General features: G+C 55.4%; 1 protein-coding gene across 1 annotated transcript in view; it reads left to right on the top strand.

The window, feature by feature from the left end:
* The window catches only part of POU2F2 (POU class 2 homeobox 2), a 38,080-nt gene that overhangs the window by 5,770 nt on the left and 16,557 nt on the right, over window positions 1-15,753 (top strand). The window contains 5 exon segments of the mRNA XM_070397916.1: window positions 2,771-2,836; window positions 2,923-2,957; window positions 3,102-3,158; window positions 6,554-6,595; window positions 6,597-6,671. Coding sequence (XP_070254017.1) covers window positions 2,771-2,836; window positions 2,923-2,957; window positions 3,102-3,158; window positions 6,554-6,595; window positions 6,597-6,671 — 275 coding nt within the window.

Genomic DNA, 15,753 nt, shown 5'->3' with positions numbered 1-15,753 from the left:
CCTCACCGCAGCTCCCTTTGTGCCCTTCTATGTCTCAGGATGTTGGCCACTCAGTGCCCTGTCCCCAGTGCCCAGGGCCCGAGCTCCCATACCGTCCTGGGCAACCGCTGCCCACCCCACCCTCACCAGCCTACACCTTTAATAGGACTATGTGCTGGCTTATTTATTTATTTATTTTTTGGTTTTGAAATGTTTTCTTTTTTTGTGAAAACATAACACACTCATAGGAAAGTGCCCAGGTTTTAAGGGTTCAGCCTGAAGAACTTCCACGTGTGCACCAACTCACGTCAGCTCCCACAGGTCACGACGCAGACCCTTTCCAGCCCCTTCAGCCTTCCTCATGCCCTTTCCCGGCCGCACCCCCCAAAGGTACCCACCCGTCTGACCTTGATCATCTGATATCATCTCGCCCCTTTCTGAGCTTCGGGTAATTGGAGTCCTACTGTCCGCTTTTGGCATCAGGTCTGTGAGATCCGGTGGTCTGAGATGCAGGAGTGTGTGCTTTCCCTGCTGTGGTGTATTTCCTGTGTGGACAGACTGCAATTTGTTGACCCATTCCCTTGTCGACAGGCCCTGGAGCAGTGGTTCTCAACCTTGGCTGCACATTAGAATCACCTGGGAATCTTTTTAAAATCCTGATTTCTGGGCCTCATCTGCATCAGGATTTTAAAAGGATTCCCAGATGATTCTAATATGCAGCCAAGGTTGAGAACCACTGCCCTGGAGTTATTTCCAGTTCAGGGCCTTTCCTGAAGGGCTGCTGGGAACACATGCACCTGTGGCATTGGTGGCCGGGAGGCCGGGAGTGGACGTGTGGAGTTGTAGGAGGGGCCACCTCTTAGCTGCCCTGACTTGTGCTCGTATTGGTTTACACTCCCACCAGCAGTGTGTGACCTGGCTTTTTAATTAGGAATATTAAACCCGAGTGACGTTCCGTGTCAAGTAATCTTCAGTTGCAGAATTCCTGGACTTCTTCTTAGTTGCTGAGGATGTCCCTGCTCTCTCTTCAGCCGGCCTTCTTGAAATATCAGTGCCGAGCACACTAGAGTTGGACAGCTCCTTTGATGGGGAGGGATCACAGTATAGGTGGGTTTTGGAGTGACTGGGAGACACATTTGGGTCTGAGTCAGGGTCATAAGTACGGTCTGAGGCCAGTTTGGGAATTGAGTCCAAATGAAGATCTTGGACGCTTTGGATGGGAGTTGGGGTCCAGGGTGGGTAAGGGGATTGAGAATGGGTTAGGCAGAAGCCCAGATTTGGGGGGGATTAGGGGGCGCGTCTAGAACCAGGAAGGATTGGTCTGGAGTCAGTGTCAGGGTGAGATTGGGTGGGGTGACTGTTGGAGGTGAGGTGGGTGGAAGTCAGGGCTGGTGTTCATTAGCCTGCAGCAGCCCTGATTAAAAGCAGGAACCCTGCCCAGCCGGCGTGACTCAGTGGTTGAGCATCGACCCATGAAGCAAGTCATGGTTCAATTTCTGGTCGGGGCACATGTCCCCCGGTCAAAGGCTCGATCCCCAGTGTGGGGCTGCAGGAGGCAGCCTATCAATGATTCTCTCTCATCATTGATGTTTCTGTCACCTCTCCCTTCCTCTCTGAAATCAATAAAAAGATATTTTTTAAAAGCAGGAACCCTGGAGCCATGGAGGCTGGGGCCCAATCTCTACTGTCTCACTGCTTTTGGGGAGGTGACACCCCCTCAGAGCCCCCTTCCCTTCCCTGTGAGAGCGGGGTGGTATTAGCACCAACTACTAGCGTGAGTCTGGAGGCGCACTCAGCCCGTGCTTGGCACTGGTAAACACTCGGCTTCCATGGCCAGCATCAGAGCGCTAGGACAGGGCACGGTCCCCATTGCATTGTGTCCCCTGGTGCCACCTCCCCTGGATACTTCCCTTCATTTCCGGGGTCTACAGAACTATAGAAAAGGATTGCATTTTAGGGGCCAAGTATCTTGCTGGGATTTGGGGGTGCAGTTGGAATTCAAGACTGAAAGCCCAGGTGAGGTCTAGGATTAGGTTTGAGGACAAGGTCGGGAGCAGAGCCGGAAGGAGCTGGAGCTGGAGTTACTGAGATCAGAGTGGGGCTGCCCCTCTGGTGCGCCTGTGCACGAATACAAGAGGGAAGGCGGGGAGGGGGGGGGGGGCGGGCGGGTGGTAAGTTCGGAGGGAAAGTGGTGGGCCAGGGGAGGCCGGTGCTGAATGGAATGGGGGGTGGGAGCAGTGAGGTGCGGAGGGAAAGTGGTGGGCTGGGGGAGCCCGCGGCTGAATCACACCGGGCATCTTAAGACGTGCTCCTTTGGGGATGCTTCTGTCCTGTCACATCCTCCAGGCCCCGCTCAGAGTGGAAAACACGCCTCAGCTGAAACCTGGTGAGGCAGGACGGCCCTGGTGCCTGGGCGGCGCCTGAGCAGAGGCCGCGGCTGAGCCTCTCCTTTGGAACCTCAGCAACCTCCTCCCGGGCAGCCGGGCAGCCAGGCTTCTCCGGACCCCTGACCACAGTCTACATTCTGCCCTGTCCCTGCAGCGTGCCGGGGCCACCCTCCCTGTGCACCTTCCGAGGGTGGAAAGGATCAGGCAGGAGCCTCAAGGCCTGAAGGCCCCTCGCTTGTCCTCCCAGCGAAGGGCAGAGGCCCCGAACGAAGGGCATGTCTCCCAGAAAGAGACACTTGCCAGGTGGCAGGGGGTGAGGGGGCTGGGGAGAGGCTGCGGTGGTGCTGGAGGAAGGGCCCGGAGCTTGCCCTTCCTCACCCACTTCCATCCTCTTCTGTCCCCAGAAATAAGAATGTCTAAGCCCCTGGAGGCCGAGAAGCAAGGTCTGGACTCCCCGTCAGAGCACACAGGTGTGTGGGAAGCAGAGGGTGGGCAGCGCGGGTGGTGGGAGCTTCCGGGCAGTGAGTGACACCTCCCCTTCCCCCTCTCATTGCAGACACTGAAAGAAATGGACCCGACACTAACCACCAGGTCAGGGGGCGTGGATGAGCCGGGGGTGGGGAGGGGAGAAGGGAGCAGAGGGGGCTGTGCGGCGGGGTGGGGGTGGGGAGGAACAGGTGTCAGAAGCTGATTCATCTCACTGGTCCCATCCTCACCCCAACTTTCTCTTCACAGAACCCCCAGAATAAGACCTCCCCGTTCTCCGTGTCCCCAACTGGCCCTGGCACCAAGGTAAGCACCTGTCAGAGCAGCCAGGGGAAGGGGAGGGGGGTGCTCGGTGATGGGTGGCAGTTGCTTTTGGAAGTGTCCCACAGACCTGTCATGGGCCCAGGGCCGAAGGGGCACCTAGCCCTGGTACCTTGGTGACAAAGCTCCTCCCACCCCTTCTCACCCTCGGGCTCCCGCCCCAGGCCTGTGACTCACCCGGGCTCCTTCCCCTTCCCTGGGGGGTGGGGGTGGCCAGGGAAATCCCCCCCAGAGCCCCAGGGCGATGAACAACAGGAAGCTGAGGGCCCGCCCCCATCCCAACTTCCCTGACTGAACTGGGGCCTGCCTCACCCCACCCTCTGCCCCCCAACACACACTCAGGGGGTGTGGGGTGTGGGGTGTGGGGTGTGGGGTGTGGAGTGGAGGGAATCAGGGAGAGGCAGACCCAGTGAATCCTCTCCCTGGGGGACTGAGCCGATGCTGTAGGAGAGGACGGTGGGGAGGCCGGAAATGGCCAAACAGAGCAAATCCCAAATCCAGATGGGGCCCTTCCCGGGTGTCTGGGGCCCAGGTCTCCATCATCCAGTGGGTGGGGCAGTCAGCAGGTCCAGAGGCCTGAAGGCAGCACAGCAGGCAGGGGCGTGGGCAGGACTGCAGGTGGCAGAAGGATGGTGAGGGGCTGGGGGCTGCTCTGTGACTGTGGGAAATCACTTCCCCTCTCTGGGCTTCTCCGTTTCCTCTTCTCTAACGGGGTGAGGGGGTGGACAGTCAGATGAGGTGGCCTCTGCCGTCCCTCCACAGCTAGCGTGCCCTGAGGACGCTCGGTGGGCAGGTGTCTTGTCCCGAGCGAGTTGGACAGGGCCCAGGGGAGAAGGTGTCCAGCTGGACCTCTCTCCCTCTGATCTCGGGTTTGGCTCTGACCTTGGCCTTCAGAGCGTGCATCTCCTCACGCCCTCCTTCCTCAACTGAATCTTTGCAGCCCGTCCTGCCCCATTGCAGCCCGGTTTCTCTGTGGTAAAACCAGTGGGCCCGGGGGTAGGAGGGGTTCTCACTCCCCTTCCCAGGCCTGCGCCCTGGTCCCAGGGAAAGCTCAAGGCTGCCCCTCCACCTCTCCCGTCAGTCTTGTCCTAACTGCAGGCTTCACGCGCTCCCATCACGATTTCAGACAAATCCACACCCATCAGGTACAATTATTTACAGCAGATCTTTGTTAATTGGCTCAATTTTAAAAAAAAACCCACATTTTATTTGGGGGAATATGAAGCTGATACAAAAGTAGAAAGAAGAACATAATGAAAATAACCTCCCAGGTGCCTATCAGTCAGCTTCGACAACCACCGACTCATGAACCGGCTTCTCTTTCAACCGCTGAAATAAACATTTTTTTAAATGGAAATTTCATGAATGGAAAACCAAAATCACTTGCCATGGAAATAAATACAGTGATTGTTAAAATGTACCCAGAGACGCTTGCCTGCGTCTAAGGGCCTCAGCCTGAGGCCTGCCCTCGCTTAGCCGGGGACTTGGCCAACCTTGGGAGGCGTTGGAGCCGTCCTAGCCCCTGACGGAGACTTTCTTAAGAGAGCCGGGAAGAATGAAAGCTCTGAAGGAGGACTAGTGTTCTCGCCATGGCTACCAATGCGGTGTGGGTTTTTAAAACTTTTTAACTGAAATATGACACACACATGATCCTCAGTGTACGTACGACTGGCTTTTCACCAAAGCAAGACGCAAACACGACCAGACTTCCAGGAGCGCCCTCCTTCCCGCCAGGGATGCAGCCACGGCCCGGCTTTTCATACTCACTGTTGTTTCACGCTGCGCCCTGTACCACTAAAACTTTCCGACATTTGTACTTGGGGGCACGCCACTCACCCTCTATTATTTGGCGGCCTGGCTTTTCGTGAGGAGGCTCTCTGTCTGCCTGTCAGTCACAGTGTGCGTTCCAGACGCCATGCCTCTGCCAAGCTGCTGTGTCCCTTTCCTGCGGCCCTTGTTTCTGGGACATTGGATAGCAGTGTGTGATTCATCAAGCCGTGCCTCCTCCCACCCCCCTGTGTCCTTTACCAACAGACCCTCCCCCACCTCCCACCCCAGGCGAGCCCACCGTTGTCTGGCTGTTTGTGTAGGAGAGGAAGGAGGCCAGGGCTGCTTTATGCTGGTCTGCCCTAGGTGTTTTTTTTTGTTGTTAATTCTCACCCGAGGACACATTTTCCATTGATTTTTAGAGAGGGGGGGGGGGGGAGAGAAACATCAATGTGAGAGAGACACATCAATTGGTTGCCTCCCTCAGGCACCCCAACTGGGGCTGGGTATTGAACCTGCAACCCAGGTACATGCCCTTGACTGGGAATCAAACCCGAGACCCTTCAGTGAGCGGGCCGACGCTCTAACCACTGAGCAACCGGCCAGGGCTGCCCTGTGTTTTTGGTGCCTCCGCATCCTACGGAGAAATGAGGAGGAGCTGAGGAGCTGAGGGGCCCTGGGAGTGCAGGCTGCCAGCTGGCAGCGCCTGGGCCACCTCGGGCTGCAGGTGTGTTTTCCTTGTCCGGCAGCGTTCTTGCTTTAGATTTTATTATTTTTTAAAAATATATTTTTATTGATTTTAGAGAGGAAGGGAGAGGGAGAGGGAGAGGGAGACAGAAACATCAATGATGAGAGACAATCATTGATTGGCTGCCTCCTGCACGCCCCCTACTAGGTATCGAGCCTGCAACCTGGGCATGTGCCCTTGACCGGAATCAAACCCGGGACCCTCCACTGAACCACACCGGCTAGGGCTGTGCTTTAGATTTTAAAATCTGTTACTGGCAGGAGCAGAGTAGGAGGTGGGCAGACCTGCCCTGTGGGTGCACGGGCGGGCAGTCCCTTCAGCCCACCCATCATCCTCTGCCCACCTCACCCGTTTGTGCTGTCTACATTTGAATTTGTGACCCATGTTCTAAAGCCGTGGGGAGGGGTTGATTTTTTACTACCCTTAGGCCCTTCTTCCAATAACATCTTACTCCACTGGGCAAATAAGAGATGCACCTGTGTCTGAGGCAGATGAGGGCTGTGGGACCCAGACCCCCTTGTTTGAGATCCCAGGGCCCCTGGCATCATTTCTCATTTTACAAACAGGGAAACTGGCTCCCAAGAGGGGAAAAGTGCTCTTCAAAGGTAGCCCTCCTCTGTGGGGAGTGTGGGTGCAGGGGTGTGGCAGCCCATCTGAGTGATGAGGAAACAGGCCAGAGGGTGGTGGCCTGAGCACCCAGCTGGTCAGGGCAGGGTCTGGCCTCCTTACCCCCGTCCATTCCTCCTGTGACGGCTGGAGGCTGCTGTTGCCACACTCGTGCCCTCTCTTTGGTTCGCAGGTGGGCATTCTCTCTGGCCTCCACTTAACATTCTGGGGTCCCGGACCCTGCCTCTCTCCCCCCCAGATCAAGGCTGAAGACCCCAGTGGTGACTCAGCCCCAGCAGCACCCCCGCCCCCCCCAGCCGGCTCAGCCACATCTGCCCCAGGCCCAGCTCATGCTGACGGGCAGCCAGCTCGCCGGGGTAAGTACTCGGGGAGGACGGGCCAGGGGCACAGGCCAGTCGCCTCCATCTGTTACGGGACCATGGCCTGGGTGTCCCTCCAGGGCCATGGCCACTCTCTGCCGCCTGCCTCTTGCCCTCCTCTGCCTCCTGGAAGACTTGCCCCCTCACCTGTTTGGCTCGGGTACTAACCTCTCTCTGCCTTCTCTGCTCCTCCCCATGCCCTCCTGTGCCCCTCGCTGCCCCACCCGCCCCACAGCTCACGGCGCTGATGCCAGCTCAGCAGCAGCTCCTCCTGCAGCAAGCGCAGGCCCAGCTCCTGGCCGCCGCCGTGCAACAGTCCAATGCTGCTGCTGCTGCCGCTGCCGCCTCTTCCACCTCCTCTTCCTCTTCTTCCTCCTCCTCCTCTGCCTCCTCCTCGACCTCGCAGCCCCAAGCCTCCTCTGGGGGAGGCGATCTGCCACCACCACAGCCTGCCAGCCAGCCCCCTGGGACCCCACAGCTCACCCTGTCCCAGCCCATCCAGCTCACAGCACAGGTAAGGGCAGCCCGGGAGCCCAGTCCCCCAGTGGAGGACCCGCAGGGGTGTGCAGGGGCTGACTGGGCCTTGTGGCCTCGTTCCCACCAACAACCACATGCCAGGCAGTTCCCGGCAGCCCTAGGAAGCCTTGGCAGATGCTGCCCCGTCTCTCAGAGGGCAGCGAGGCTCAGAGAGGGCACGTCCTCCACAGGATGGAAGGCCCGGCTAAGCGCTTCCTATGCGTCTGGCTGGGGATCCCAGCCGTCTGGGAGGCTGGCAGGGAGGCCAGGAGTCACCCATGGACGGTACCTGTGTGGGTGCAAATCCAAAGGCTGAGAATCAGAACTAGGGCCTCCCATTGGATCCCCAGCTCGGCCGGGGAATGAATTGCTCTTTCAGAAAAGGGGCTTGTGACCTCTGAGTTAGGAAGTCCTGCATCCTTTCTCCCCATTCTGGAGACTTCCGGACAAATCCTGTTTGGATGTGTGGGCTGTGTTGCTTTCCTAGGACAACATGACAAAGTTCCCAAACCCGTGGCTTCAAACAACATAAACTATTATCTCAGACCAGAAGCCCCAGTCAAGGTGTTGGCAGGCTGTGCTCCCTGGGGGCTCCAGGGAGAATGGCTCTTTGTTTCTAGCTTCGGGAGGCAGGGGCATGGGAAGGTGGGGGGAGGGGGGGGAGGTTGCGGAAATCCTTGGTGTCTTGTAGGTGGGTTGCTCCAATCTCTCCCTCCACCATCTTCTTTCTGTGGGTGTCTCTCTCTGTATCCAAAGTCCCCCATCTTATAAGGACACCAATCATTAGACGAGGGACCACCCCAATGACCTCATTTTAACTTGACGACATCTGCACAGACCCTGTTTTCAAGGAAGGTCATATTTATAGGCTACGGGTTAGGACGTTCAACCTATCTTTTTTGGGGACACAATTCAACCCATGACTGTGGCCAACAGAGTTGCCTAAGGATCATCAGTGGGAGCAGAGTGGGAGCTGGGCAGACCTCCCCTCCCGCTGGGCCTGCTCTGTCCGACCACATTGGCACGTCGCCCTTCTGGGCTAATGCCTGGTGTCTGGAAGCATTTGAGTCTCCGGCCCGTGTTCCCAGGTGGTGGAGGTCCTGAGAAGTCTAAGGCAGGGAATCCCTTAGCCCCGGGCTTCCCACGAGGACTGCTCTGCAGACGGCTTTCTCTCTCCCCACCCCTTCACGGAACGCTGGGCAGGTGCTGCTGCGCCAGGGCACTTGTCCAGTGCCCATGAGGCTGTTCCCTTGACAGGGTTGTGCCTCCCGTGGGCCTCTCCACTACTGACCAGCATGCCCATCTGAGACTGTCCTTCATCCTGAGCTGGTGTCTGCCTCCTTAGAGCTCCTGCCTCTGGGCCTGGTTCCCCAGGAACCCACAGAGCCATCCATGGCCACGGCTCCATAACGGCTCTTCCAGACATAGCCTCCCAATGCTGGGCTCACCATGGTGATCATAACCAGAGCCTGTTCGGTGCTGCCTTGGTGCCAGGCACCGTGCTAATGTGACCGCCTTGAATCCACAAATCACCACGGCTGAGGCTCTGAGGGGCAAAGCCAGGTGCCTGCCCTAGGTCGCACCGTGAGCATGAGTAACAGAGCGGCCGGGGGGTCCAGGGTTCTAACCACAGGATCTGGGGCTGCTGCTTTTAGCTGTCCTTCAAGGGACATGTGTCTTGCTCCCACCCCGGCCTCCAGACACCCCAGCAGCAGGCGTTCCATCTCCTCGGAGCACACACGGCCCTTCACAGAGCAACCCGGAGGCTCAGGGCTCTGCACTAGGTCTTGACTCTTAGTGTCCTTGCTCTTGTCCTTCTTCCCACCTGGAAGTCAGCTTCCTCCCTTTCCCTGGACAGCTCCTCGTCCTCCTTCAAGCCCCAGCTCGAGGGTCCCACCTCCAGGAAGTTTTCAGTGGCGTTTGCTTTCCTGTCTCTTGCCTCCTCCTCGGGGGTCCACAGCCCAGGCCTCTCCTTCTGATCGCCAGGCTGTGTCCCAGGACGGAAGGAACAAAGATGACAGGAGGAAGGAAGGCAGGGCAGCCTCGTGCAGACACCCCTTGTGTTGCACCCCTAGAACCTCGTCCCCCAGGCTCTCAGTGGACCCCGCAGTGGACTGACCTGTCACCTGCCATCCCACCAGGCCCGATTCTCAAGGCCTCCTGAACCCCACGCTGCCAAGCGCTTTCCTCTCGCTCCTCCCACGCCCGCTTCCCTCAGCTCTCACCTTTCCCTGTCCGTCTTCTGCTAGTGCAAAGCTGGGCCAAGTTCATTTTCTGGGAGTTCTGTCGCCCGTGACCTCTTTCCACAACAGACAAACGGGTATTCTGTTCCCTGGCCTGCCGCACCACGCTGGGCCCGGGCTGTGGCGAGGACCGGGCTCCTCCTGCCCTGGCTGTCCACGCGCGCGGCTGGCCCCTCTCCAGCCTGTGTCTCATGCCCACAATTCCACGTTCCATGCCACTCAACTCTGTCCTGTGATCACGTCACAGACATCTCCCAGCCTCCCGGGTGACTCACACCCAGCCTGGCCCCCGAGGGCTCCCATCTTGTAGGGAAACAGACACACCGATGAACCACTAGGAAATGTTATGGAAATACTGGGAAAGTCAAATCACCCGTGACCCCACCACTTTAAAAGGATAACAAGTACGAAGGGAAAGTCCCCTCTAAGGCCAGCTTCCAATGTCAGTGAGACCACTGGGCAGGATCCTCCCTGCGTTCTCCTAGCTAATACAGACACAGGGACGATTACCACACACTTTCATAACTTGTGTGTCCAGCGCTCGGCACGATGGCTGCCACCGAGGGGGCCGCACGGGTGTTTGCTGAATCAATGAGGGATGTTTTGCTGCAGCTTTTCAATCGCGTAGAGCAGACCGCTCCCCAGGGGAGTCATTCAGAACATCTGGGGTAGGCAGAGGCACTGATTGAAAATTTACATGAACTGTTAAAACATCATTTTGTACTTGAAGAGTGGAAAAAAAATCCCTATTTTCGTAATATGACCGTGGCAAATAGAGCATGACAAAAATCTTCTAGGCGGGCAGGGCCTAGTGAATAAAGGTTTCCCAGAGAAACCTACTGGGTGTGGTGGGAAGAGAAAGGTGGCCACCTCTGTGTGCGGGAGTCAGGGACGCTGCCAGTGGTGGTGGTCCCTGCACCAAGGTGGGGCGAATAGAGTTTACCAGGTGGATGAGCTGAAGAAAGGGACTATGGGCCGAGGGAATGGGGAGTTCTAAGAGAGCAGAGTGGGCTCGGGGCCGGGAGTGGGAGCCAGAGTTGGAAGACAGTGAAGGATGAACTGGGAGGGGGTGTCAGCCGGGCCACTCAGGCAGCTGAAAAGAAAAGGGAATATTTGGCTCATGTCACTGAAAAGGCCCAGCCTGCAACGCCAGGCCCGCCCCAGGAAGGTCTCCCTGTTGGTTCTGGGGCGGGCAAAATGGGTGCCAGAACTGAGACTGGCAGCCACCTGCCCAGGGAGGTAGCACACCCAGTGGCCAGCTTTGCGTCTGTGGCCCCACTCCTGAGATTGGGGCTTAGCCGAACCTGGACTGTGTGACCTGAGAGTGGGGCAGAGCAAGCCCCCAAAAGGAAGAGATGGGTCCAATTGCTTGAAGAACGGGTAGCGGGTGCTAGGCCAGCCAAACCACCCACCTGGAGGGTGTTGTCAGTGCACCCACAGGCCCAGGGGCCCAGGAGCGGGGCCGAGGCGCGCCGGTCCCTCCACAGTTCCCGGGGCGGGATCTGCTGTGGCACTTTAGCGTGAGGCAAGAGGGGTGTAACACACAATCCACGTGGCTTTCCTTCCTGTTGAGTGGTTCTCTGTGCTGTGATGTTCTGTCCCAATCGCTGGCACTTCCTGGGCTCCCTGTGCCAGGGCCAGCCTCCAGGGGCCATTGGTGCACAGAAGAGCCCGTGCTAGAGACAGGCACCTCTGTTCACGCCACCCCACCTCCCACTTTTACAGCTTCTCCTAGTGGAGTGGCTGGAAAAAAATCACAGTCATTTACTGGTATTCATTCAACTCACACTCACTGAGCACCATGTGTATGCCAGGTGCCCACTCACGGCCCAGAGGGACAGCTGTGAACAAGGCAGAGGTGGCTGCCCGTGAGGACCGTATGTTCTAGCGGGGAGACAGACAGTAAACAAGTAAACAAACCAGCAAAACGAGACTGTTTTAGAGTAAGTGTAATGAAGAAAATGAAACTGGGTGGTGCCGTAGAGGAAGGAAGCCACTTTTAATAGGGCAGTCAGGAAAGGTTTCACTGAGAAGGTGGCCTGTGAGAGCCGAGGCCGGAATGAGTCAGCCCCCAAGAAGCCGGGGGGAGAGCTTAGGAAAAGGCAATGGCAAGTGCAAAGGTCCTGAGGCAGAAACCAGCCTGACTTGTTCCCGGCACAGAGGAAGGTGGTATGGCTGGAGCAAAGAGAGTGAGTGGAAGACAAATAAGAGGTGATGGAGAGGCAGGCAGGACCAGGTGTCTCAGGGCCTTCTAGGGCCCAGCCCGATCAAGAAATTCAAAATGAGTGATCAGTGTGATGGGAAACTATTGGGGTTTTTTAAATAGGTGAGTGGCATGACCCAACTGACCCTTGAAAAAGCTCTCTCCAAGTGCTGCGGGGAGAATGGACTGTGGAGGACGGGAGTGGAAGCGAGGAGCCCAGTCCTTGCAGGCATCCAGGTGGGAGATGCGGTGATGGTGGGTGGCCAGGGGGTATGGTTCAGATAGGTCAAGGGTGACTCCTGGCACTTTGGCTTCAGCATCTGTGTGGTGGTCAGGGGGTTTTCTGAGATGGGCAAAATGGGGGGAACCGGGTGTTTTGGAGGGCTGGGGCAGGGAACCAGGAGTTTCGCTTTGGACCTGGTAGGGTGTGAAGAGTCTTAGCCATCCAGGGAGAGGCACCCAATAGGCAGACGGATATGTGAGGCTGGAGCTCAGTGGAGAGTCTGTGTGGGGACTGGAAGTTGTGAGTCGTCACAACATAATTTATGTGGAATCGATAGCCAGACGGGGCTTCCGCCCTTGAGAGCTTGTGGGGTGACATGAGGGGGTGACATGAGGGTGCAGGAGTAGCAAATGGTCATTCTGGAGGACTGTGTTGATGTTTCCAAAATGCTCTGTGGATAATATTCCTCAGGCCTCAGGTCTAACTCGCAGGTGGAGGGTTAGACATTATGACCCCCATTCTGTAGATGAGAACACTGAGTCCCTGAGAGAGAAATGACTCAGCGATGATGACTGCCATTTAGGGAGGACCACATGAGTGAACAAGGACCAGCCTAAACATTCTACACATGGTGCCTCATTTAATTCCTTTCACGGCCCCTTGAGGTCAGAATTGTTGAGGCGTCACCTGAGGAAACTGGGTCTTAAAGAGGGAAGGTGCCCACGGTCCCAGGTGTGTAAGGAACAGAGTCAGGTTTCTGGGTATCTCCAGAGCCGTCTTCCCAGGACACCGTGCATCGTTGCCCTATACCAGTGGTTCTCAACCTTGGCTGCACATTAGAATCACCTGGGAATCTTTTAAAAATCCTAATTTCTGGGCCTCATCCTCCGGAAATTGTGTTTCTTTGTTATGGGGCGAGGCCACAACATTAGTAACAAAGAAACAGAATTTCTGGAGGATGATGCCCAGTAATCAGGATTTTAAAAAGATTCCCAGGTGATTCTAATGTGCAGCCAAGGTTGAGAACCACTACCCTATACACTTAAGGAAGCAGGCAAGAGGGCCCAAGGTTCTCAGTGGAAGGGAACCTGGCACCCCTCTAATCTACCCTCTGCACTGTTCTGGCAGGTGGGGTGCAGTTTCACCCAGGTGGCCCCCAGGACGGTGCTCACTGCCTTGCCAGGCAGCCCCTTCTACCACTGGGCAGACGACACAGCTCCTACTCTTTTAGAACACAATCCATCACAACATAATTTATGAAGCCTCCTGAGCCCACCCCTTCCTGTCCTTCCTACTCTGGACTTAACTCGACACCATCCATGTCTTAGAACTGGTCATAATTTGTCAGATGAGGGATGGCCAGTGAGGGGCGAGGGTGCCTTCCCTGTGCGTAGAGGTGAAGCACTGCACCCAGGCCGGGTACAGCGGCCGCTCTGGGCCCAGGCCTCCTCTAGTTCCTTCCTCCCACGTGGAACCAAGCCAGATGGGAAAATGAGCAGTTACCCTCCAGGTTACCCATGTGTCATACAAACCACGTGTCTCGGTCTTTTTGCCTCCAGTCTGTGGCCGTGATCCCCGCTGCCGCAAAGCACAGTCTTCCCCAAACACCACCAGTCCTAAGTTTTACCTCATTTATTCGCTGAAAATTCACTGATGGCCTATTAGGTGCCTGCACTGGGCTGAGGGTGATCACAGTACCGCAAAGAGCAAGAAGGACCTCTGCCCTTCTCGGCATTGATGGGGTGTGCTAGCCCTCTGTGCTAGTCTTTCTCCCTTGTTAGGGACTGAGCAGATGCTACACAAAACATCCCTGGCTTGGGCCCTTCCCGCCACGAGCATCTCTGAGCTTTAACTTTCCTACCACCTGACTCGATGGTAATGCGCCCCCAAGTGGCTTCGGATCGCATGCTCTCTCTGGATTGTGGAGAAATGGGGCCACCTACTGGCCAACTCCAGTCCTGAATCAGCTCACTGTTCACCCAGAATCATCTCTCTTTCTCCTTCTTTAATTCCTTTAGTCAACAAACATTTAGTGAACACCCCCCATGTCCACGCATCTTTCTACCTGGGGATACAATGAGGAAAAAGGCAGACAAGTCTGTGTCCCCATGGAGCTGGCACCCTCTCTAGTTGGGGAGACAGACAGGAGGCTGACTGTTGCTATGAAGGAAAGAACAGAACGTAATGGACTGGAGAGTGACTGAGGGAAAAGAAGACTCCTTATCAGAGTGGTGGCCAGGGAGACCTCCCTGAGGAGGAGGCATTTGATAGAGACTTGAGTGACGAGGAGGGGCCAGGCATGTGCAGACCAAGAAGGAACGGAAGGTACAAAGCAGCAGCATGTGCAAAGGCCCTGAGGCAGAGACTTCTTTCTGGGTTCAGTAACAGGAAGGAGACCGGTGTGGCTGGATTAGAGTTAGGGAGAGAGGAAGTCAGGGAGGTGAGGAAGGAGAGGCAAGCAGGGGGCTGGCTCATGCAGAGCCACGACAAGGAGTTAGATTCTATTACAAATGTGATGCAACCCAAAGGAGGTTTTCTGGTTCAATTAATATTTTAGAACAGGAACCTGGATTCCACACACCACCCCTCAAGGGGTCTGTGGATAGAATTTTGGGGGGGCGAGACATCCATGAACTTGGAATTATGTCTCGATTTTTGCTATCCTCTGACCAAAAACCTAGTATTTCCTCCTATCTTGAATGTAGGCAACAAACCACAATGGAACAACAGTACTTGGGCTCTGTCACCAATGGAATGCACAGCTGTTTCCATATTCTGTACAGTTGTTGCAGATCTCTTAAAATACTGTTTTACTCATGATGGCTTTGAGATGACAGTCGTCATCAGACCTTTGCTTGATCTTAAATAATAATGTGCTAATTAAAGAAGCCCATAGATTACAGTTAGCACAATTCAAAATGCTTTTGATGACTGTACTTCAATATAATTTATTTCACTTTAAATCTGAGTAACGGTGGTTAAGTTCTTCCTTTGGACTCCACTGTGAGACCCCACTGCAAATTTTGATTCATCTTCTCCATCCTTTTCCACTTCCTGCTGATTCAGAAAGAAATCTGTACACACCACTCTTTCAGGCTTTTGGAGAGAAAGGGGGGTTTTCATTGAGTGTCAAGCTTGGGAAAGACAGAAGTTAAACATTTTAATCAATAAGCTACGGGTTGTAGGGAATCGGAAAATACTAGTAATAAGACTTTGTTCCTATTCTTATTTGGTTCAATTCAGTGGGCATTTAATGGGGGCTTACCAGGCCCTGTTAGGTTTCAGGGCTGCAAGAGAATGCGACGCCTCTGCTCCTGGAGTTTCATTCTGGCAGAGGAAGAGTATATGTAAGCAAATGCAATGCATGGTGAGAAATGCCTAGTGGAGCAGGGTGGGTACAGTTTTGTGGGGTGTGACACTTATATAATTTGCAGGACCTTTTAGAGAAAAAGAAGACAAAATTATGAGACCAAAATTAGGTATGGGGTCTTGGAAGTGTCCATTGTAAATGGGGTGGCGGCTGAAACCCGGCTTCCCTCATTTACATGTAGGGTCAGCCCATGCAGATGGGAGACAGCCGTGCAGGTATTATAGATGGGGGGTCGAGAAAGGGAAGTCAGAATAGACACGGTTTCAAAGGATAGAGCGTTAGGACTCCACACCCCTTAAGCTATAGTCTTGGATGATTAGCAGCAGGAGTGAGAAAGGTGAAAGGTCGGAGCATCCGGAAACTCCCTCCACTTTCCAAAGCACATGGAGGAAATAGAGGCTGTGGCAGGTGGACAGGAACCTTGTAATGTGACAAGACAAATGGTTGGAAAAGCAGAGATGCTGGGCAGAAGTAACTGTTCAATATGTATGTCTTTATTTGGACTAACTAAATGTTCAGGAGGT

Source organism: Myotis yumanensis, unplaced genomic scaffold (assembly GCF_028538775.1).
Source record: "Myotis yumanensis isolate MYYU_CA2020_CCGP unplaced genomic scaffold, mMyoYum1.0.hap1 SCAF_18, whole genome shotgun sequence".
Taxonomy (NCBI): Eukaryota; Metazoa; Chordata; class Mammalia; order Chiroptera; family Vespertilionidae; genus Myotis; species Myotis yumanensis.
This window is presented reverse-complemented; position numbering and strand designations above follow the sequence as displayed.